The 24,523-nt window shown below is 49.6% G+C and overlaps 1 protein-coding gene across 1 annotated transcript; it reads right to left on the reverse strand.

Moving 5' to 3' along the window:
* Positions 1 to 1,554: 1,554 nt before the first annotated feature.
* Positions 1,555 to 23,238, reverse strand: PRAG1 (PEAK1 related, kinase-activating pseudokinase 1). Its single transcript, XM_076336708.1, has 5 exons — positions 22,854 to 23,238; positions 19,622 to 21,444; positions 10,506 to 10,663; positions 6,356 to 7,095; positions 1,555 to 2,884 (listed from the first exon to the last, which is right to left on the reverse strand). Exons 1-5 carry the CDS (start codon positions 23,136 to 23,138, stop codon positions 1,847 to 1,849), a joined length of 4,044 nt encoding a protein of 1,347 aa, XP_076192823.1. The 5' UTR covers positions 23,139 to 23,238; the 3' UTR covers positions 1,555 to 1,846.
* Between the last annotated feature and the right edge of the window lie 1,285 nt (positions 23,239 to 24,523).

Raw genomic sequence — 24,523 nt, forward strand, 5'->3', positions numbered from 1 at the left:
TTTCATCACTCTGCTGGCCCATGTGACGCCATATGCAGCAAGCCAGGGCCAGACTTTCCAGGGCGATGTGTCCAGGATGGTCCACAGGACAGTGGTTCCCAAGCCAGAAGGCTCCTGCCACCTATGTTGGAGGGAAGTGGACCCAAGAGTCAGACGCAAGAAAGCCAGTGTATAAAAAAAATCCCCAACGGCCGCAGTTGGAGCCATCCCACATTCTTTCAGCAGGCAGGGACGTGCACGGCCTCTTCCCTAAGGGGATCAGGGGAAATTCATTGCAAATGGGTGCCCAGCCAAGGAACCATCCCCTCCCATCAGCAGCAACCATAGCCAAACAGATTAAAAAAAAAAAAAAAATCCAGGTGAGAAGCCTGGAAAAGATTCACAGAAAGTGTATGAAGTGTCAAAAAACCTGGGGAATTAAAATTCCCCCAAGAGAGCAGGCTGGATCTGGAGGTGAATCAAGGCTGGAGAAAAGCGTTCATGAATTTTTCCCCTTTTTGAGCTGGGAGGCGGGTAGCTCAGCTAGTGACATCCTGTCTCAGCTAAGCTGATGCTGGGCTCTCTCCATGTGTCCCAAACCTACCCCTTCTCCAAGGGCTGCAGAACTGGTGCCAGGAGCAGGGCAGCTCATCTCAGCCTCGTGTTGGGGTGGAAGAGTAAAAGCAACCCACCACCTTTTGGGAAATGAGTTTTTCTGAGCAGCAGCACAGCCTCTGAGTGGCTGCTATAAGTCTGGATGGAAGGACAGGGGCTGGAGGGAGCCAGGCCAGCTTCTCCCTCTTCCATTGTGCTGCTCTTGCATCGCATCTGTTGGAGGAGCGTGTTCGCCATGCACCTTGCCCTATGCATTTCTAATTCAAACACCAGCAGCAATAAGACCCTCCCAGACCACAGGCCAGTGGCCCTGGCCTTTCACATGCCAGCTCATCTCTCAATAAAGGGGTTAAATAAATGCTAGACACAAGGGACAGGTGAATTACCAGGTGAAGGGAGGGAGCTGGAGGGATGTGGAAAGCAAAGCAACCTGGCCCTGACTTCCCCCCCAAGGCCTTGGAGGTGAATTGGGGATTTTCCATTTCATTAACTTTACAAGGGGTAATTCCCAGCATGCAGCATCATCCTCATGAACAGACCCACCCTGGGCGCTCTCTCACCCTTTCACAATCAACAGCCTGCATGGCTGCACCACTAGACAGGAAAGCCATGCTGTATTAGTATCTAACAAAGGTAATAGGCAGTGCTATTGATTTGCCCACAGTGGAAAATACAGCTGATACGCAGAAACAAGCAGTAGTTTTTGTTTTTAAAGTGAGAAGCAAAATGGATGCCAAAACCCATGAAAGATATGAATTTGAAAGCCCCTCCTGGTTCTCCCTTGCAAAAGGGCATTACGTGAATTGCTCTTGCTCCCCAGGAGAAGCAGCCAACCGTTCCTCACTGCCACCCACTCTGGAGAGCAGTGGTGTTCCCGGGCAAAAAGGCTCTGATGCTTTAGGGGCGGTGGGAATCAAAAGACTGTCCCACAGGCGCAGAAATCAGCTCAAGTACATTGAGTTCATTAGAAACATGCACACACGCAGGCAGGAGTTTATTAGTCCACAGACTTACCATACCAAAAAAAAAAAAAAAATCCCCCCAAATAGGGGTAGGTTTCCAGTTTTGCCTGCTCACAAATTAACAGTGCTGAGGGTACTAAACATGTCTTGTGCACTCTGATCAGAGTGCGGGGTAGGAGCTGAACGTGCATTCGCAGCTGAGATTCAAGCCTCTCACATATAAAGGGGCTGTGTACCTTTAGCCACAAGGCAACCAGGAGCCCTCAGCTGCCTCCGAGACACATCCAAGGTCAGAGCAGCTGCAGGAGTTTTAATGTGTGCGAGAGGGAGGCTGGCTCAGCAGATGCCAAGTACTGGCAGCACAGCCAGTCCTCCAGTTCAATGCTCCGCTCCGTGTCCACAGCCCTCTCTGCAAACTTCATCATGAGCAGGGCACGCTTCATGTCCACCCAGTTCTGAAGCACCCGGTGGAGGGCTTCCTCGTGGCTGAGGGGCTGCTCGGTGAGGTCTTTCCGGGGCCCCCAAAGCAGACACTGCAGCATCCGCTTGGCCTCGGTGATCCGCACACGCTTGATGGGATCAGCTTCCAGTAGCAGGTGGGCCAGCTGCTGGAGCCCCCGGGAGTAGATGGACAGGCTGGGCAGAGCAGGGAGGTCCTCGGGGCTGTATTCCTGCTCCCTGAGGTGCACCTTCTCCTCAAAGGGGTTGGGCTGGTGCAGCAGCTCGTAGATGAGAATACCAGTCTGAAACTCATCAAACTTCTTGTACTGAGAAGCTGACACAATCTCCGGGGCCAGCCGGGCCTGACTCTTCTTCAGTTTGGAGTCTCCAGTTCCTGGCTTCTGTTTGGCTTTCAAAAAATTGCTGATGATGAGGCGGGGTAAGTGTTTGTCATCTTTGGCTTTCACACAGCTCATGGGGGGCTTGCAGGGGACAAGCAGGAGGTTCTCCAGGCACAGGTCACGATGGATGATGCCATGCTCTTTGAGATGCTCCAGGCCATTGCAGAGCTGGAGGAGCAAGAAGCAAACGCGACGTTCGTACAGCTCGGGCTTGGCTTGGTGCAACATCACCGAGTCCCTCACGAAGTCAGCAGTGGTCTGGCTCGGCACCTCTCGGGTAATGACCACCACACAGTCGTGCTCGCTGGCAGTGCGGGAGGGATGGAGGCCATCCCCAGGCATGCTCTTCCCCACATCTGAGGCCAGCAGCATGCTGGAGGGGACAGAAGCCACAAAATGCCCACAGTCCTGCTGGATGTTGAAGTGGACTGGCACTGCAGGGCTGCAGTACGAAGCAGCCACCTTGGATTCCTGGGTTTTACAAATCTGTGAGGAGAGACCAAAAGAAAAGTCTCATCAGTCAGTGACAGAGACAGGGCAGAGACCAGAATTTCAGAGGTGGGTTCCTAAGCTGAGATTTGCAGATGCTAAGGAAGACACCAGTAGAAGCAGGGTGCGCGCTGGTCCCTTTAGTACTTTAAACTATCTCCTGGCTTGAGGATCTTTCTTGTTCTGCAACGCCCCAACCTTAGCAACCAGATGTCTGGGTTACATTTCTGGGCATGCTTCCTTTGCCAGGCAATGGCCAGTATTTGCAGGAAAGGAGGAAGGTAGTCCTCCCATGAGTAACTTCTGGAGATTTTGTTTCATTGCTGACAGAAGTGACATAGCTTTTACATCACAGATGTCATTGAGATTCTTCCCTGCAACCCAGGGGACATTCTGCAGAGGGAAAAGCAAAGCCTGTGGCAGAAAGTGTGCCGCCTCCATGTCTGGAAATGGTTAACACTTACCTGGATGAGGCCCCACGCAATGTGACGTGGCTGCGAAGGTGGCCCTGTTTGGAGTGAGGCACGGACAGAGACCTCCAGCACTTTCTTCCCACCTCACCCTTCTCTGGTCCTAAGCCCTGGAGTCACTTTCACACCCTCCTCAACCATTCCGCTTCCTTGTGTCAGCGACTACTCTCAAACCCCTGATCAATGGCTAAGGGAAACCAGCCACAAGCTGTACTCATCAGCACAGGGAAAAAACACCAGAGAGAAAGTGGGAGCTAACAACAGGTTTAGAAATAAGTGAGAGTGCAGCAAACTCGAGAGGAAAAAAGCATTTTATAATCTGGATTCTCTTAAACCCACATGACTTTCATCTTCATTTTGTTCTGTATTTTAGCTTTATGACTGCATTAAAGACTAAACAAACTCAAACCCAGGTTTATTATAGGAGTATCCATTAGCTTATGGGGCCTTCTGGCATTTCTGTTATACACTTTTTTTTCCTCTTTTATTTAGCGATGTATTTATATCTCACCCACAGGAATCAGCAACAGGCTGAAACTCAGCATAAAAGGTTTCAAACCCTGGAGCGTGCCACTGCCAGTCACAGCATGCGTGCAAAATCGGACAAGAAATCAATTTTGCCTCCGAGTTAAAATAAATGCAAGAATAGAGAGGAGCTGGAGAAGTGGGCTGCTTTTGTATTCCTCTAGCAAGGGTTTGAATCTAGGCATTTGCAGGTAATTCACTCAGATGAGACGATACTGTGGAGACGGGGCATTTCATATCCCTATTGTCCTCTCTTTTCTAAACAAAAATACCCTGCCATGGCTGCATGCTTATTTTGTTGAAAGACAAGCTTTGGGGAGCTAGGCAGACTGCAGATTAATGCAGTGGGATGCAGGAAGACGCAGAAGGTCCCCAAAGGCAGAGGAGGCCTTCCAGCCCTCTGCCGAACAAGCCTGCTTGTTCCTCCCCACATAGGGAAGATGTGTAAGGCTTAGGAAAAGGGGAGGAACTCCTGCGAGAGAGGAGTCTCTGGAAGAATAACTGCAACCAAACCAAGACAGGGAGATTTTCCCTGGCTAGCCATTCTTCGTAACTTTGGCTGCACCAGAGGCATCCTCCATGCAGCAAGCTCCATGTAGGAGCCTGGGGCTGGCTTAGTCATGCATCTTTAAGCAGAGAAAGAAGCCAAGGCGTGGAGCATATCTTGGCTTAATTCCTCTAAAGCCATTACATGTAACCCTGGCTCCTTCTAACTGTTTTATACATAGCCGTGTCTGCCTGTGTGCAGCCCAGTCTCTGGCTCCTGCTCCTCAGCAGGCTCCTTGGCTCAAGTCAGATCTTCTGCCTGTTTTGAGCTCTCCAGGTCTAATTTTAACTACAGGTCTGTGATCTCTTTCGTGTCAGAAAATCTGTACCAGAAGCCAGGAGGGGCAGCTAGGAATCAGCCAGTTGTAAAGTTTCACAATTATTCTCTACTTCAGCTACCAAAAGGAAGGTGGCACACAGGAACATTGCAGGAGGTGTGTGCATGCACATGTGTAAACACATACACAACTTCACTTTACACTGGTGCAGAGTACGGCCCTGTTGGAGTATTTTTGGCTTTGTTAAGGTGCTCTGCAGCGTACCAAGGGCACAGAGTAAGCCCACATCACACACAGGGACACAAGTGCAGTCCCTTTAAGAGATTGAAATGTGCTGTTTCTGCCTTGGCAAGAATTCATGCACTCCAGCCATAGAGCTGAGCCTCTGAATCCCACCTAACACGGCAGGCAAGAGCAAAGGTGTGCGCGTGCCACAGGGAACCACAGATTGAAAAGGAACACACCAGTTCACCAACAGTTCTCAGGTTTCAGGAGGAAAGTTGTGATGATTTAGGTATAACACAGAAGAGAAGCTGCAGCTCTGAGTACTGGACTAGGGGTATTGGTGCAAGATCTCATCTAACTCCATTCTGGTTATTTACACCCCCCCTGTTGGGTTGACTGTACTTCCTTTAGAATATGAACTGGCTTTAAAGCTATCACTTAACTAAAACATCCCCTTGGGGTTCATAATAGTGGAAACGATTCAGCAGAGATTTCTTTTTTTTCTTGCTTAATGCATCTCTGACAGTGCTTTTTTGGGAATTACTTTAGGTTTTGAAAACAACCTGAAGAGTAAGCAGCAATAAGATACCCCTAGGGTTAAGTCAGAATAGAAGTTAAAGGCTCTGTATTCAAGTAGTAACATAGGTCAAGAACCCAATGGGATGTCCATGGAACAGGTTGGATAAGCTTACTTATCCAGGTTTCAAAGAGCTGAACTACTGCACCTGAAGTTTCCATTTCAAACATGGATTCCGTAAAGTTACAGGAAAATATTTCAGACCTGACCTTACGCTGCATGGCTAGGTCAGCCTCGCATTGTTTAATTGAGATCTGCAATATCTTAACAACACCTGTGGTTTCAAGATCATATAAGCACTCACATGGTTTCTGGGTCAGACCTTCCACTTAAAAGGCAGGCAGAGGCAAAAACGTTGTCTTTTGAACAGCCTTTCATCAGCTTGCGTCATCAGAGGCAAATACCTCTGAGTTTACAACATAGTATTTGCACACAGACTTTTTAGAGAGAAACTGGTTGGGTTGCAGACCCTACTAGTCTGCAGCAATAAGCATCTGACTGGCATTTGTTACAAGGAAAACTACTTCTCCAAATTAATCTTTGCAAGGAGTAGGGGAAAAGTGGCAATTTTGGAAGGGGTATTGCTTGCCAAACTTCACCTGTGAGAAAGACAAGCAGAGAAAACAGGCCATCGTGTGCTGATGGTGCTTCTCAAAGGCACGCCACTAAGTCTGCCTCCCATTCTTTCATTCAAATCCATACACCAGAAAGGGGGAAAAAGAAGCTCGAAGGTTAAGTCGAGCTCTGCTATAGACCCCCATGCAGCCTTGGACCCTGCAGCTCTTTGCCTCATCCTCCCAACTGGAAGACAGAGATAAGCCTGGATACCTCCTGGGTGCGGGCTTACCTTCACAGCATAGGTGGTAGAAGGGTCCTTGGAGCAGGTGGCACAGTAATATATCGCATCGCCCGAATCGCAGCAGGGCTTGTTGCACGCCAGCTTGAAAAGTGACCAGTTTTTCTCACTGAAGTGCAGCTCGTTCTTCTGCTCCCGCATGAAGCAGTCCTCACACTTGGCAACGAGGCGGCGCAAGGACTCAGCATAGAGGGCTCCCAGCTTGGCGTACACCCCCTCCTTGCTATCGATGTTGCTTAGGAGGTTGTGGAGCTGGAGGCTGGAGCCCGATGACACCTGGCTGGACACACTGAGCTGCGAGGAGGAAAGGGACTGGAGGTTTCTGCTGGGGACACAAGCCCCTGTGCTCCTACCAGTGGCTGAGCCCCAGTAGCTGTTTCCTTTGGAGCCTTTCTCCAGGGACTCGGAGGAGGAGAAGGCACCTGGGCGGCCCCCCAGGCTGGCTGGGTGGACGAAGGGAGGCTCCTCTTGGAGGCAGACATTGCTCTCAGAGTGGCTGACGTTCAGCCTGGGGCTGGCAGCACCGGCTGCTCTGCCTGAAGATGCCTGTCCCCCAAAAAAGCCATCGGGGGAGGACACTGTTCTGCTCACTGTCTTCTTCTGGGGCAGAGGGGGTGGGCAGCTGGGGGCAGAGGAGGGACCATCCTCACTGGAGGCGGGAAGGAAAGGGACAGGAGGAAACACTTGGCTCTCAGCTGGAGGGGGCGAGTGGTTCGGCTCAGACGAGTGCCCTAGGAGACAGCGACACACAAGAAGAATCAACGAGTGGCCCTTGCGAGCTGGGAGCACAGGTCCCTCTCCATGTCCCTGCCACCCCCACAGGCTACGTCTCCCGGGGCCCTGGCTGGGAACAAAGCGGCAAGCCAGGCTACATCTGAACCCAGCACGCAATCCTCATCTATTCACGATGGCAAAGCTTCACTGAAGGGGTTAGGTATTTAATCCAGTTTAATACAGCAGGTTTGCAAAGCAGGCTGCAACCAGCCACCTAGAGAAATGCCGCTCCCCGAAACCATTCTCCTATGAACTGCATACACAGTAGTAAAAAGCTAGTAGAGGGCAAATATTTAAGCTGTGATGTCATCCACAAGGAGGTAAGAACGAAGCACTCAGGGATACCAGGGATACGAGGACAATCTCTTAAACAAAGACTGTTTTGCCTAGGAGCTGCCACCCAGTGCTTCAGTGGCATGGTGAGAGTGTGACTCACACTACACAGCTCCGGCCCTCCGGTTTAAGCGTGACCAGAGCAGCCCAAGAATTATATTGAACCTGTCTCTCTGCCTCACACCGGGTAAGGGTCTCTGGGCAAGGCCAGAGATTTTGGTAATTTCCATCCTCCTGAAAAAAACTGGCCTCCCCCGTGCTGCCTGTCCCCCAGCTTATTGCCATAAGGTAGCATGACCTCTTTGCTCAGAGGGCAGCCTGGCCCCACTACATACCACTAAACCCCAAGCAGCTCCACATGCCATCCACACATGGATTGGGATTGGGATTGCTGGCTCATTTCAGGCAGCTGTAGCAGCTGTTTTCCTACCCTGGCCAGACTGGAAACAGGTAATACAGTTGCATGTTATGGAAGAAGAGGAAAGAGGGGAAAAAAAAAAATTATTTGACATTGAAATAAAGAGCAATAATTTCAGGTCATGGAGACAGAACAAATGTGGAGTGGAGGGGCCTACAGGGGAAATTAAAAGAAGATACATAATTATTTCAGAGAATTTTCTACATCGCTTGAATGACAGGTGGGACTCTTGATAAACTTGAGCTCTGCTAACACCATGTACGCAAGTGTAGACCTTGAAAGGTGCATGGTGGGGTTTTGCTCCAAGCAAGCTTAGCGGATAGCGGGATCTATTGCTTGCTTTGAACCCAGCTTCCAAAGCTGCAGCGTAGTAGCAAGCTATCCTTTCCTCCTTACAAGGCTGCCTGTGAGGGTTCAGCTGCCAGCAGGCACTTCCTCACAGTTGCTTTCTGCTTGCCCCACAGGAACGCCCTGGGGCAGTTTCATGTCAGCCGGCAGCAGGCTCACAACCCTAGTGATTCACCAGCTCTCAGGCACATCCTCCAAGCACAGGGGCTAGGATCCCCAAGCTCCCAGCCTGTCCTGGCATGTCAATGCAAAGCTGTACCAGCTGTGCCAGAACAGCAATTCCTGTTAGCTGCTCGCCACCTGAAACTGCATGAGGTGAGGGCAGGTCCCCTAGTTCTCAACCACCAGAGCGGATGCCAGCATGATCTATCCCTGCCCCTCCCCACCAGAGTTTGGTAGCATGACATCAATTTTCAATTGTCCCCTCCACTGCCAAGGCAGCCTGTAAGCTTCTGCTGCAATACACCCCATCCCAAGCAAGAGCATTGGGAGACACCCCAGGAATGAGCAGCACTGATTTTGGCTTCTGCAGATGACGAGCTTCCCATGCAAGGCAGTTTCAGCACCCCATTTCTGACAACATGCTCAGAAACAGCTCTGTAGGAAATGTTGTGAATCAGCACACGTCTCTTTTGCCCCGCTTCCTGAGTGCCGAGCTAACTGACTCCTCTTGGGCCCTTGCCCCAGGTGTCTGCCTGCATTGTACACCCAGTCACTGAGCAATTGACTGCTCTCCAGTTTCAGCCGCGCTCCAGCTGCACAGTTAACTGTGGAGCCCATGGCTCAACAGAGATGCATGCCCCAAGCTTTAACGAAAACCCAGACCTCTGCATCATAACCTGCCTGGTCCATGGGAAAGAACCCCTCCGTTAAAACGCTGTCAAAAGCCACAGGCAGGGATCATTCAGCATGGCATCTCTTGCCACTTCCAGTCCAAGGGGCTTTGACAGAGGATACAGCCAAGAGAAATTCTTCAGCACGCAGCCCAAGAGCAACTCAACAGAGGCACCTCTGCCAGGACAGGCAGCCGAATCCCTGTTTTGAGAGGCAAGATTTATTTGACAGAGTCTTACGGAACAAATGTCAGCGCTTTGTTCACATGCCTAGCCCACAAATGCCAAACTGCTCCTACCTTTTTTTTTTTTTTCCCCACGTGCTGCTGGGCTCTGCCCCAAGCATAGGGTAACGAATGAAACCCTTTCACAACTTTTCTAACAGTGCTTTGCGCTTTTAGCATAGAGTCCTTCTGCATGTCAAGGGTGTAAAAGCTCCCCCCCTTCAAATTTTAACATCTGACAGCATAGCCAATTAATTTGAGCTCACCTCACTCAGTGATTGACTGCATAGCTTCTTGGTTGCATCAGCAAGAAAAACTGCATTCGGGTTTTTCATTTAAAAACTCAACTTTCACGAAATGAGTTGAAACAGTTGCTTCTGTTAGCGGAGGCAGAGAAATCCTCTTGTCCCCTATCATTTAGACAGCAAATTGCTTCTGTGCCCAGCAAGTAAAGATCCAACATCTGTGAGTTTTTCTTCCCCCTGTACAATTTCCTGGCATGGTCTCACTCTCAGACTCCAAGTTAGTGGTGGAAAAATGGAGTTTGCAGAGCTCTGGCTCTTAATTTTATTGCTGCACATTGTTACTCTTGGAAAGACAGAACTTCCACTACACGAAGGTTGCTTATGCAAAGGAAATAAATACTTTCTGAGCTGCTGAACATGTTAGTGCATGTCTAAGTTACGCACTGATGATAAAAGTGACTTCATAGTTATTTTTTAATCTCAGTTAAACGAGTGCAGGCAGACTTTTTCCCCCCTTCAAGAAATAACTGGGAACACAATGAGAGGGAGAGATCACCTCTAGCACAAGACTCCTTCTGGTACTCCTCAAATCTGTGGAGGACTTTCTATGGCAGGGCTACGGGTGACCTCATGCAACGTACGAAGCACAAGCAGGATAAGGACAATGGCTTTCAGACAGAGGTTTTATCTAGGCAAGAGGAGAGCCACAGGATGAATGATTTTGGCACTTGCCAAATGAAAGAGGAAAAAGCCCACGATGTTGGCCTGACTGCCACATTCATCTTAAGTGCATCAAGAGGCAGAAGGGTAGGAGAAGTGGCAAGATGAAAGGTTGCTGGAGGAACTAGGGGATGGGACCCTCATGATCCCTGCTCTGAAGATGCTGTCCCAGCAGTGGGACTCAGGATGGAGGTAACTCCTTCCTCAGGTCCGATGCTACCTCTCCCACACCCAATAGTCACTTACTGCCATCACTGCCGGTCTGTGTGTCCGAGTCGAGGCTGTCGGTGGAGCCAGCCGTGAAGCTGACGTGGACGCTCCTGAAAGGTGGGCTGAGGCTCTCGGCAGAGCTGTTGCTGACCCTCTCCAACTCAGCGTTATTCGAGTTCATTTTCAGAGCGTGCCTAGAGAGAATGAAAGAGTCAGGAGACAAATGGCAAAAGATACCCTGCATGCACTTGTGCATGGAGACTCAACCCAAGAGCAGCCTTAGCTTGGTCCCTGCACACCCATACAGACTCTGTGCAGCCTTTTACAACATCATACTACCTCATTCCTCTGCACTTTTTTTTTTCCTTCTCTCCTTTCTCTGGCACCTGGGGATCGCATCCCACTGACAGTGATCAGGTTATAGACTTGCAGCCCCCATGCCAGCCCCCCAAGACAAACCAGTTGTGCTTGAGCAGAGAGAGAACCACTGAGCCAACAGCATCCAGCCCCAGTCTGCACCTCCTTTGCCTAGCACATGTGGGATCCTGGACCACATCCCATCTTGGCCACCATCACTGGGGAGCAGGGACCCACCAGCGTTTGCCTTCAGTAAGGTTCTCAAGGGAAGGGAATAGCCTCACTCCTCCCATTTTACAGAAGGACAGGTTGAGGCTGGGTGTCAGAACCCAGTTCCTTCATGGTGGAGGCATAAGGGGAAGAAGAGTCCGTCCCTAGCAGCTGTTGTCTCCTCAGTGCATCACAGTAACAACCTTCCGGAAAAAGGAGCGCCTCTGCAGAAAACAAGTGTCTGCCAAACTCAGGACCTACCATGCAGCTTTTAATGTAACACTTACAGTTTTCCATGCAGCTTCCATATAAAAAAATAAATAAACAAACCATAAACTGGGCTTATAACCTGCCAGGTCACAGTTTAAGTGATCAGTTGTAGGCAAGCAGGACTTTTCGCTAAGATAAAGAATTTTCCCTGCATTTTCTTCATTTTTTCCTCTTTGGAAAACAACAGAAACTGTTGAAATCAGGCGGTACATCAGAGCACAAACACTCCTAGCTTTGGTACAGTTCAGACTCTATCGTCCAGCAAACAAAGGTTATTGGTCCACATTTTTTAAGTAAAACTGCCAATCTGCTGATAAAATTCAACACGTTGTTGATTAAGAATGTAAAAAGGTTAGTGGCAGTCTTGCGAAAAAGAAAAAGGACTTCCACCAGCTATCTTGCTGGAAGGTATCCGGCGTTTCCTAATCAGGCGGCTGAATGGCTGCTGAGAAAGACAAACAAAAGACGTGCACGACGGTTTTCTTGTGGCACCCTTGTTCATGCGCACAGGATCCCTCCTCTTCTAAAACCCCCAAGCACAGCAGATGCCACAAGCGTTTTATTTGAAGATTGAGAAATGTTTCGTTCCCCATCCAGACAAAGCACTTACTCTTGTGTCCACACCACCACATGGAGAGCAGAGTGTATGAGAAGCCCGGAAGAAACTTCTGCCAGACTTCCTCATTTGCCTAAGCAGCCTCAGTCTAAAAATACTCAGGGGCTGATGAAAATAAGGCTCTAAAAACCACCTCAGGTATAACTCAGCAGAGACACTGGTCTTGCACCAGTGATGAATTCACCACGGCAAGCCTCTTGGGGATGATTTACAAAACTTCGCAATGCACCACACAAGTCACAGTTAAAAAATAAAAAGAGAGAGTGTGAGAGACACATTGAGGTTTTTAGCTCTGTTACAGTTAATGCTGTTGAAAGCAACCAACTGGACTTAAATCCTTTTCCTTTTTATTATAAAGATATATCTTTATCCTATAACTTTCTCAGATGTTTAACTTTTAGTAATTCGAGGGAAAAAAAAACGCATGGATGCACACCCATGCGGGTGCACTGTCTGACCTGGCAAGAATCAAGGAAGCGTGTGAATCCATAAGAAAAGAAGAAGATTTTGCAAGAAAGCCAGACTCGCTTTGCACAGATGAGAGGTTTTCTAATGCATTCCTCCCCCCCCGCCCCCAACAAGAAAAGTTGGTGCATTTCTGTTTCCTTCCCATCACTTAAACACAAATCCGCAGAGCTGCCTTACCATTCCCGCACTCAGAGAGAGATGGGACTTTGCTCGGCGGGGTCCAAGGTCCACCGTGCGCAGCCACACCTATTCCTCCAAGCAACCTGGGCGCAACACAGTGTCTGCCAGAACCGTGCTGGCTGCTGCCTTTGCCGAGCTCAATGTCGCGGTGAAGTCAGATGTACAGAGAGCCCCGTTTCCTCTCCGTACCGCCGTGACTTATGTAAAATGCAGTTCCTGAATAGGCACACCGAAATAGAAATTGTTTGCCGCTTAAACGACATCCTGCTCTTGTTTCAGATGTTACAGCCGGGCCAGCTAATACCGCCTGGAAATACCGCCGCTTTACATCTCCCTCTTTTCCTAAGAGCTGCTTGAAGCCCAGGCTGCAGCCTGCACAGATTAAAATACCGCCCACTATACCAAAGCATTACTGACACTTGCTAGGGTCAAACTCTCCCGTTTCAGTAAAATTCCACCCCAAGAGGAGGTGAACAACTCACCGTTGCGACAGCCTGTGGGATCCTGATTTACAGCTAACCCGAATTTCCCCTGCTCTGGTAGTGTTCCTTTCCACCACGCGCGACTGCACCACGATTCTCCATCTCGCCCTTTTCACCAAAGGATATTGCAAATAAAGAGCATCGACCTATCTTAAACCTGAAGAAATCATTGTGATTGCCTCCCCACCAGCTTGCTAACATCTCTGGGCTCCACTCCCCTTCAGAAAGATGTAGCAGTGGTTAATTTACCTCCATTTCAAAAATCCGTGCTCAGCACCTTAAATGTAACCAGCAACTTCAAGAGCAGCACCCGAGCCTCCTTCATGTGCCGGTGCATAAAGAAAAGGTCACAAGAGTCAGCTCTCCCAACCCAATAACTTAAAAAGACAGGATTTCCAGCTCTCCAAATCATTCTGGTGGCTTTAAATACACTTCAATTACTCAACATCCTCCATGTAACACACTGCCATATTCAGGCAACCCTTCCCGTTCACTGTTCTCCAGTTTTCCCATCCTAAACAATTTCATCCAGCTGGCTTTCCTCACCATTCCCACAGCCCTGCCTAAAACAACTCAAGGTTGAAAACCGCGGTTTTGTAAAAAAAAAAAAAAAACCAAAAACAAACAAACAAAAAAACACCAACCCAAACAAACAACAGTTTGGAGTTCTATAACATTGCAAAGGGACCCGGATCATTAGCCACGTGTTTAATTTCACGTTTCTTAACAGATTGGGGTCCCACCTGACACTGCTGCAGGACTCCAGCATCGCCGGCTGTGCGCCTTGCACTTCTCGGAGAGAGAGTGGAGACGGGCACCAAAGCATGGCTCCCCTAAACGCAGCACACACGTGCATTGGGATACCGCCTCAGGGATCCCTTGGACTCCGGGCATGCCTTCGGCTTGAGTTTCCGGCCCAAGATTTGACACGCAGATCTGGTTACCTTCCAAAAGCGCAAGGGGCAGGGAGGTTTTGAGAGCAGGAGAAGGCCACTCAGACACAAGAGCTGCAAGGCTCCCGCTTGCTCCTTTGCAGCGGCCATCATACACGCAGCCTGTTGGCAGCGGTGGAGGATGCTGGAAGGTCTCTCGCCCCTGCGCAGAGACCCAGTCCCAAGGAGCACTCGCTCTGCAGCCCCATCACAGGGGTTTCCCAGCCTTGCGCTGCCGGCAGGAGGAGGTTGCTCCTTCTCAGCACAGATGGCAGGACATGAACAGATAACGGAGATGCTGAACTTTATAAATCGTGCAACAGGGGAAGGAAGCAGAGGAGAGCAGAGAACACACACAAACAACCACAAACCAAACCGCGCTCCAGGAGAAGTCTGGTGATAATGACAACAGGACACCCCCTCCCAAAATAAAATACTGGAACTAATGCATGGCAGAGAGAAAAGCCAGACTGCATTACAGCATCAAACACAACACATGGCTGGGCATAATTATTACACAAGAGGAAGCACCATTGTACCATATGCTTGTCTATCATGAAATGTGAATAATTATATCTTTCTCCTCCCTCCACTGCTGTTTCTTCCAGCATCTTCCCCTGGATGCACAGGACAGTTAAAAACCAGCATACAGGAGCTTGCAACATTTGAGGCTTGGATTTGTACTTATCCTTCTGCTACCAACTGGCAAATGTAGAGAAACCAAAATCAAGGTGAGAGAAAGAGAGGGTTTTGAAACACTCCTAGCTCTGTCCAGAGGACTACACCTCTCCTCCCTGTACCAAAAGGTTTTATGTAGCACAGGTTAAGTTGAAATAAGGGTTTGGAGTCTGGAGATGCAAAAGGAAATTCAGATGGGGTGCGGATGTGGTGAAGAGGACATGCTCCGATGTGGTGAAGAGGACAACAAATCTCATTTCAATTTCCAACTCTGCGCTTTAAGTGGCAAGACAGGAAAAACACAGAAAAGCAAACAACTTTCATTTTAAAAGAAACAATCTCTCCTAAAAGATTGGTTGATAAATCACAACCTTTTAAAAATGATCCACTGGCAGAAGCAGCATGAGAAATTCCTGATTAGTTTCAGACAAAAAACACAGGGGGAATCCAAAAGGTGTATTCCCTCCCTGTCCTGGAGTGTGATTCTCTCTCCTACTTTAGCCATACCCTCCCTTCTTTGCTCTATTTACTTATTTAATTATTAATTATGTATTTAAATATATTCCATCCAGAGCTGGTTTTTGGGTGGGTTATTTTTGGTCTTGTTTTGAATAATAAAAAATCTGGCTTGTCCTAGACAAAACACAGCAAGTCCCTGCTATCCTCCACAGTCATGGAGATCACAGTCATGGAGAAGAGGGTCAAAATTTGGGACCCGCGCGACATCCAATTGCATTTGTAATTGCCACAGCAGCTCCATGTAGCCAGTCTGCTTTTGTCACCGGAGTACACCTTGACACTGAGATCCAAAGAGAAATGGGTGCCTCGGGAATGGTAAGAAAAGGGGAATATTCTGTCTCAGGTACAGCGCTGCTCCATCTCAAACTGATTCCTGGCAAGAAACACACAGCACAGTCCCACCAGCCAGCACCACCTCCCCAGCGAGGAACAATCTGGCTCTTTTCCTGTTGATCCAATTCCCAACATCGTCGGTTTTTGTAACACTCTTGTTTTCTGTTCCCTCTGGCAACAAGCAGCAGCAGCAGCACCGTAACATGCGATCGTGGTACACCTCAAGCTCGTTTGTCCTGGCTGTTTTCAGCGATGGCGGCTGTCGGGATGTGCTGTGCTACACACCTTTGTTACGCCAAGCAAGCACATTCAGCAAATTTCAGAAGCTATCGACAGTGCTGCCTTTTGAAGGTGGCATTAATTATGATGAAAACAGCTCAAGAGCCAACAGCTCAAGATGCAAAACAGCATCACTGTTTCCTTTCTTTAAGAGGTACATGAAATAAATTAACTGTCAAGGTTTTGCAGACTAGAAGGAACCGTTAGGATCTTTTAGCCTGACCCTCTGCGTAAGAGAGACATAAATTTCAGCAAAGATTCATCCCTCATGCCAAGAAACTGAAGGCCATGCTAGAGCATTTCACACCGAAGAACCTTTAAGTCGTCATTGCACATACAAGTCCAGGGGATCCTGGTTCCCCTGGTGAGCCCTTTCCGTAGCCAACTACGTTCTCGGCTTTTGGAAGAAGACCAGCCACCATCTTCCCTTTCCAATCTCTTTCCTCTTGTAATTCAAGATTTTCCATTCCGTTTCAGACCAAGCATACCTTAAATATCTATAATCTTTCAAGCAAGCAGGAAAAAAGGGTTGTATGAAGAAACAGTCACAAGAGGTCCAGAGTAGCTTTATATAGGATGAAACAGGCACAATTTCATTATTTTCCTTTTTTGCATCAACTTTTAAAATGCCCTAAAAATCACTCCTTCTGCCATCCTGAGACAGCTTATTGCAAACCCAGAGTTTCCTCAGTGCCTGGCAGGAATTTACCCTGTAAAAACTTTTTTCCCTTTTAATTGTTAGAGGCAAGATGAACAAAACAAAATCTACAGACTCACTTTTTTCTTTCTCTGCTTTGAAACTAGTTTGGACACACATGCAAGTTTTCTTTAAAATAAGCAATTAAGTTTAATTAGGAAAGTCAAACATGCAGGCTTCATTTTCCAGCATGAAATCACGTATCTTGCTACAGCTTGAGATCTAGAAGGAAAAAGGATGGTTACATGCCTTTCCTGCAGCTGAAATGAACCCTGACTTGCCAAGCCCCAACCGCCAAGACTGTGCCACAACCAGGTTTATGCTGGCTTCATCTACATCCATCCATCCAAGGAGCCTTTGCAGCTGTGCCACCAGAGAACATCTTGGGCTGATGAGCTCCGTCTCTGCGAGGGACTACGTAAGCATAACACAAGTATCAGTGGTGGTTCTTCCATTACGGACAAACACATGCCCACAGACTGCCCAGGCCTAGGAGAGTATGGATGTCTCTCAGAGTCATCTTTGTGTGCAAGACCTCCTCCCTTCTTCAGGCATTTGGCTGCAGCCCAGGAAGACCGGAGGAGATGTTCCTCCAGCACCAGGTAAGAGTCATGTCATGACCCGAAGCTGCAAGCCACAACTGCCCAGGGTAACACAATCCCGCTATGGTGATTTTAACCAGTTGTGCACATAGCCATCCCTCCCACCGCCACGCGCAGGTAACAGCACCCTGGTTCCTGCATCAACACGCTCAGAGAAGCCATGCTTGAGATGAAAATGAGAGCACCCTCAAAGCAAACAAAGCAACCAGCTGGGTTTGCACGGCTTGCGAAACCTGCCTTCTGATCAAATCGCTCCTCAGGCCGGCTGTGCAAGGGTTTGGTAGCCGGAGGGAGGGCTATGCTCTTTGAGTAAGGGGCCCCAAGGCTCAGCTGCAGGCATCTAGGCATTTAGGAGACAAATACATGTAGCACAACACATTGCCTACAGCCACAGGGGGTAAAAGCAATGCCAGCACCTACCTCAACCACCTGGCAGGGTTTATGGCTCTGCCAGAGATCCCGGTCACGGATGCCATGTGTTCCCTGACCTCAGTTTCCCTGCCCTCTTTCACACAGGCTTTCTAGCACACAGATGCTTTCAGGATGACTCAGAGAAGCAACTGTTACAGTTGGCACAGCCTGATCACACCAGGAGCATGAAACAGCCCCTCCAAGGAGCAGAAAATGCTCCATGCCCCTCAGGATGGATCGTAACTCCACGTGGAGGGCAACAGCAGGGCATGCTTCTGGCTTGGAGCACAGCTGGTCCAAGTCACCCAGCCAAGGAAACACCCTGACACATCAAGGAGCCCACTGCCCCCACTCCCAGCCCTCACGAAGGCAGAAATGAGTTTCCAAGCACTGCCAGGGAAGCATCCTTGCCCCCAGTACGGACAAAGGGCTCTGCATGGCTGCTCCTCCATGAGCAGAAGGAGGTCCTAGCACTACAAGTGGAAGATGCTGCTGGGATATATATTGCTGAGTTTGAGTGCCACCACTCTTCTGGCCTGCCCAGTGACCTCTGCTCTGCAGGGGAAGGAATCAGGTCCTAGAGGACTTTCAGCAGGCAACTTAGCATTTCCTAAATGATCACTGCTCAACAGCATCGTATCATCACAGCTCTGCTGGGCCTCAACCTCACGTGCCAAATACAACCCCAAGCCACAGGCTGATAGGAGACACCAAGTGGCAGCAGCCATGAAAGAAAGTTCACAGCGTCAAAGCTAAAGCACATCTTAGTGTCCTCTTTGATATTAAAGGCAATAAAGCTCATCTGTGTGCTCACTTGCTTGTGGACCTTTTCTTTCATCTGACTCCAGCAGGCATGCAGCATCACAGCAGGAAGCCCAGCATTAAGGAGAACTAAAGCCTCTTGTTCATCTCTTCCCTTTCCTTGAGAAGCCTAATTTGTTCACCACTTAAAACACTAGTTCTCTGGGCTAGCCAATCCTAAAAACATTGAAAATTCAGTGTGAGAACAAAATAGAGGATGGGCCAACTCAACCACAGTCTCAACCTGGAGGTCACTGATGCCTACGCATAAGCTTGACCATGGACTCCAAGAGCAAGTTCTCCTCCAAACACCCATCCCTTCTTCTCTCAACTTTTAAATCAAGGAGCTGGAGTCAAATCTGTTGTGCAATGCATAGTTCCAGGTAACAAAACTGACGCATGCAATAAAGCAAATACAGGATACCCGCAGTATGTGAAAATATCCCTCCCCACTATGATCAGACAACCTAATGCATTGGTTGCATAGAAAGGAAATAAATTTTTCTTCTTTCATTTTCTCTTTTTTTTTTTCCTTTTTTTTTTTTTGGTGATACACACAGCTGCAGATATTGAATGCACACGAAGTATCAGAAGCCTGGTTTTTTAATTGCTTAGCACAGCCTCTTCCTTCCCAGATGTACAGCTCTCCCTCATTCACATGTTTTGTAGGGCCTGCTGTCACCCTGCCTGCAAACCCAACTTCCAGGAGAGCGGCGAGGGGAAGGCTGCCTGAAGCCAGGCGGCTCCCACACATCATGAGCGCACGTTAGGCAAGCTCCAATTACCTGCTTGCAGGCAAGGAGTCCTCCCTGGAAAATTGTAGCTTCAAGAGTTAACCTCAAAAGCAAAAAGACATTAGAGCCAAACTGAAAATGAGGATTTCAGAGGCCCTCGCTATTAGCAGCAAGAGAAGTTGCCCAGTTCCACCTGCAAGAGGAGCTCGCAACCCCAGATTTTCTAGCCTATTCAACATGAAGGAACTGTGCCGAGACAGAATGAAGGTGATCTGGGAAACACCAGCCATCCCGGGCATGGACCTTGTTCTCACTTGAATATTGGGACCCAAGGCTGTACCTTGCAGCCCTGAAGGGCTTTTGCAAGTACACACAGCGTTCGAACCAGGACTTGCAAAGATCTGACAGCTTTTCAGAGTAAAAAAGTAAGCAGTTTTTCACCTGTGCTCCTGAAAGCCCACCTTTAAACAGAAAAGGAAGAAAAAAAGCATGAGAAGCACCTCCTAGTCAATTAATCCCTGCAGCAAACATCCTGATTGCAAATGGTTAACAGACCGCCACGCACAAACTCACAGAGCTGTACCTGGACTGCTTTTTCGGTGGTGGTGGCGGTGGTGCAAACTCCACGCCATTGTTCTTGTCTTTAGGGAAATCAAAGGAGAAAGACAATGATTTGCTGATCCCAGTCTGGCTCTCCACCAGCGAGCCTTCATCCACAAGGTCGGTACCGCTTCTTCCATTCTCAGCTCCCACTGTCCAGGGGGGGGTTAAGAGCTCCTGCTCCTGCTCCTCCTCTATCCGGTACTGCTTAGTCCATGTTGGGGTGTAGTGTTTCTGCCTCCTGTCATAGGACGAGCCTGCCAGGCCTCTGCTGGACTCCTCCACAGAGACCCCGTTGACATGAGTGCACAAAGAAGGGGACGCCCCAAAGGCGCCTGTATCAGTATAGCTCCTCGGCAGCAGGTGAACACCAGCTCCGTCGTGGCTGTTGTCATCACCAAACCTTGCCGCATGGGAGCTTACCGGGGGCACACGGTTCCCCTCGCTGCCTGGCTGGATGTTTTTGGACATCTTTGGGGGAATGGCTGGACTCTCAGTAACTGAGGTCTTGGCAGGAGCTGCCGAATGAAATCTTGGGCTGTTTTCACTTCCGGATGCTTGAAAAATCTCTCCAGGCTCAATGGCAGGTGATGAAGTCCCAAAGTCGGGGTGGGAAGTGGGGCTGATGCACGGCCACTGAACTCCCACTGCTGAGTCAGGGCTGCTGAGGAATATTGTCTTGTGATCATCCTCTGTGTGTGCGGTCATGATAGTTATCTTTGCCGCCACCTGGCCAGTGGAGTCCTGGTATTCCTTCTCACCACCCAAAGCCCAGCCACCATCCTTCCATGTTCCATCGGCTTGCTCCTTGCCAGTGCCACGGGCAAGCTTCTCCGCTTTTGCCTGTCCGCCGACAGCCTTCAGCTGTGCCTTCTTCCTTTTGGTGCTCTCGGCGTAGATGGGATCACCGCGGGCTGGCGAGGCGAGGCGAGGGCACTGTGGCTCCACCAGAGCCTGCTGAGGAGTGCTCAAACCCTCAGGCCTGGGGCCTCCGGTGACAGAGGGCTCTCCAGGGAGAGGCGAGTCCTCGTTCTCCTGGGACAAAGCAAAGGCAGCTGCCTTGCTGCTCCCCATGCTCTCAGGGAGGGCGGCAGGCTCAGCATGGAGAGCCAGCTTTTTCCTCTCTGAACATAGGGCATGGGGAAGAGGATCACCCTGGTCTTTCGTGATGCAGAAGGCCACGTTCACAGCTCTGCGCTCCTCTTCGCCGAACTTGACCGCCCTGCCACTTGGCCTGAGAATCTCGGGAGCATCCCGCTGCCTCCATCTGCAGGGAGCGGGGCTCTCCTTCTCGCACCGGGCACCCTTCCCCTCCACACAACGTGGCTCCCGCGAGACTGGGCGCTCTCTGTGGCAGTCCGTGATTGAACAGTACTCGCCCCCTTCGCTTTCGAAGCCAGAGGAGAGGCAACTGCAGTCGCCCTCCGAGGGGAGCGATGCTCCTTCTCTGGCTTGGGAAGAAGGGTTTCTGCTGGAGTTCGTGTTGCTTCTGTCCCCCAAGGTGGACAGATTACGGCAGGGGGCCCGATATGATAGGGCAAACTTGTCTATGGCTCTGTCCTCCTGCTTGCCCACCTCACCCACAAGCACCAGGCTGTGGATGGAGACATTTCTCTCCACTCGACTCTCCAGGCTGCGCAGGCCCACCATGGAGTAGCTAGGAGGACAGCAAGACAAGCAGTCACTCGGCGGGTTGTGAAGGAAGGGCTTTCTCACACCACCGTTGCCAAAATTGTCGAGGCAGATCCGCTGTGCATCTCCCGATTTCAGAAGGAGGTGCTTGCCAGAAACCATGCCCCAGCTGACCTGCACGGGCCAAAGAGACAAGTGCACTGTCAGGATGTGCATATGCAAAATGAAAGAGAAATACTAAAAAAAAAAAAAAAAAAAAAAAAAAGATAAGAAAAAACCCAGCTCCACAGAAAAGTCCTCTGGCGCTCGCAGTCTGTTTTGGTCTGCGCTCACCCCACCAATAACTACCGCAAACCTTTTCTACTTAAGTTACACTTGTCCTATTCCCTGGACCATTTGCAATCTTTGCATTACCAACAATGGCAATACACTGAAATAAGGCATTCTCCTTTCTCTTTCTGTGGGTTCACTGCCAGAAACATGTCCAACCTGTCATCCTGTCTGCGAATCACCGTGCAATTAAAGATTCAGAGAGGGAAGGAATATTTGCACCTCCCTCTGCTTATTTTCATTTCATTTCACACTGCTGCTCCGGAGTCGCACACTCCGGAGCGCAGACATGGACTATCACAGGTTATCCTGGGATAGCAGCTTGGCTACGCTCAGTAGTAGGGACTGGGGAGCAGGCGGGGAAATGTATCTGAAATCTCTTCATGTGAGAGAGATCTATCCTGCTTGCCAAGGGAGAGGAGGAGCAGGACAGGCAGGGGGTAACATGTGCCTGTGAAGCGACCCCCCCATCCCAGGGTGGCAGAACCCATTCCCGTAGCGCAAAACTCAGCCTGGGGCCAAATCTGCGCACACAGATCAAACCCCACCGACGATGGCAGCCTGCGTTTGTGTGCCCTTTATCCCTAGAAGAGAAGCAAAGGAGAGCCAGTGGAGGCTAAGAAGAGAGCCAGCAAGCCCTGACTCTCCTCTAGGGCAAGAGTGGGAGACACGAGGACACCTACGCCACAGGCAGGGTGACAGCAGCCCAGGCATCACTCTGCTTGTCTGGGGCAGTGCTGATACCAGCCAGTCAGGGAGAGGAGTGAACCACCCACCTTGATTGCAACTCAAACCACCGGGGCTTGCCAGTTTGCAGGCAGGCAGCAGAGCTACACCCAGAGGGCATTACTGCTCTGGCAAAGGTTGGGAGCCCAAGGAGCTGGGATAGGAAGGTAGGGTACTTTCTTCCTCACGCACGAAGACCATGGATCCAGTTAGCACTGACTGCAACCGGACAGGACTTCTTTTCAGTATATCTTCCCAGGAAAACAACTTTAACCCGCATCCTCATTTAAAATCCTGAAGTTCCTAAACAAACAACGTATTTTTAAGCTCCTTTGCACATGCCTTGTGAGAAACAGCTCATTCAGCTTCAGCCAAAGATACTTTGAGAAGCCAATATATGGCTTAAAAACCTGAGTCAAGACCAGAAGGAAAAACAAAGGGAAGGAAACCGTTTTAACAGATATTCCTAGCACTCCCGAGAAGAGGTAAGTAACGGGAAGTCATGCTTTGACTGGATTAATCATTACCTGTGACAGATCTGCATTCATATTCACATCCGCCCACGCATCAGAAACATCTGAGTTTATCATAGTTGGCTTCACAGCAATTGTTGGCTTTGAGAAGGGGGAGGTATTTACACCTTCGTCTTCCAACGTGGGGCTCTCGGGCTTGGTCCTAACTCCATTCGGGAGCACACCACAAGCTCCCACGTCTGGGGGTGTTTGCAGCCGATGGGAACTCTTTGGGTTGAAGCAGTTTTTGCAGGAGCCGGGCTTCCAAACGTGTTCCACAAAGTCACTGCACGCAGACATCTTCAAATCCTCGTGGCTCAGACCGAGAGCCCTCTGCGTCTTCTGCACTGTCCTCCGCTGCTCATTTTGCACTTGCTCCCCAGAGCCTCTCTTAAAGATCACCTAGTTATCTGGAAAAGCACAACACTGTCTGATTAGTTTGATTATGCCCAAAAATTGGAAGATTTTTAATAGAACAGGTGATAATTACACTTACTCTGCCTTCATCACAAAGGCTTATTGTTTACAAGGCTTTTTTCACAGCTTAGCTAAAGCCCACACAATCACTTAAAAAGCCTCAACTTCTAAGCATAGCTCTGTAATAGAGAAGACATCAAGCAAGCAGCATTCCTGTGTGATTTAATTCCCTGTTTAATGAGCATGTATAACCAGCCTGGTGCAAGGTTTAGACCAAGGGTAAAGGAAAGAGGTCTTGGAAATAGCTGTTCACAGCCCCACAAGCAGAGCCAGACAGGAAAAATTCCTTCTCCAAAGTGGCATCCTCTCTCTGGAAAATAAAAAGGCCTGGAGATACAGGGACCAGAATCAGCGACTGTAACCAAGGGGACCGGCAACAACCTTCCGTCACCCAGAAGCACCACTGTGATTACTGCTGTGGTACACAAAGGCTTCTCTCCCACCCGGTGCAACAGAGAAAGGCAATCAGCAAGGCTGGGGCTGGCACTGATTTGAGCAAGTGCCTGGCAGAAAGCTTTTATCTGGTTTGCCAGGAGCCACAAATAACAGTGTCAGCTTGCTGAAACGATTCATTGTCTGCAAGGGGAGAAACGTTTTGCTCTTGGATTACTTACAGACAAGGATCCTTTCCCATCTTCCTTCCCCAGGAGGAAATGCCCCAGGAACAAGACATTCCTGCATTCCTGTGACCCCCCTCCCCGCAAGGCCAGGCCTGATTGCACTCAGCCCGTAGCTACCTGGAGCTAACAACTTTGGAGATACTTCAGACGAGGACTCCCACAAAGCTCAGTGGATTAGGGAAGACAAGATCAGAAAATGCAACTGGATCAGGAAAATTGCAGCCGGCTGCTACAGATGTCAGGGCACACAAGTCCCCCGCATCGCTCCACAGAGTCCTTCCCCACCTAACTAACTTTAGGTCATCATCTCCTGGCCAGCTGACCCCAATGCAAAGGCAAAGCAAACTGAGGCTCCTTCCCCGAGGGTCTCTGTGCAAACAGGCACTTTTACACCCCAACCCTGACTGCGCAAGAACACAATTTACCAGCCTGATCCTTCAGTGCTTCCTCCACACAGGTATACTGCAACACCACCAGAGCTATGGACACCTTTACACCTGCACGCGCCTCTAAACCAGCCTGCACTTCAGTAAAGCCTCTTGCCTCCAGGCTCAGAGGTGCCCTGGCCATCCTCTCCAACAGCCACCC

Source organism: Aptenodytes patagonicus, chromosome 4 (assembly GCF_965638725.1).
Source record: "Aptenodytes patagonicus chromosome 4, bAptPat1.pri.cur, whole genome shotgun sequence".
NCBI classification, from domain to species: Eukaryota; Metazoa; Chordata; class Aves; order Sphenisciformes; family Spheniscidae; genus Aptenodytes; species Aptenodytes patagonicus.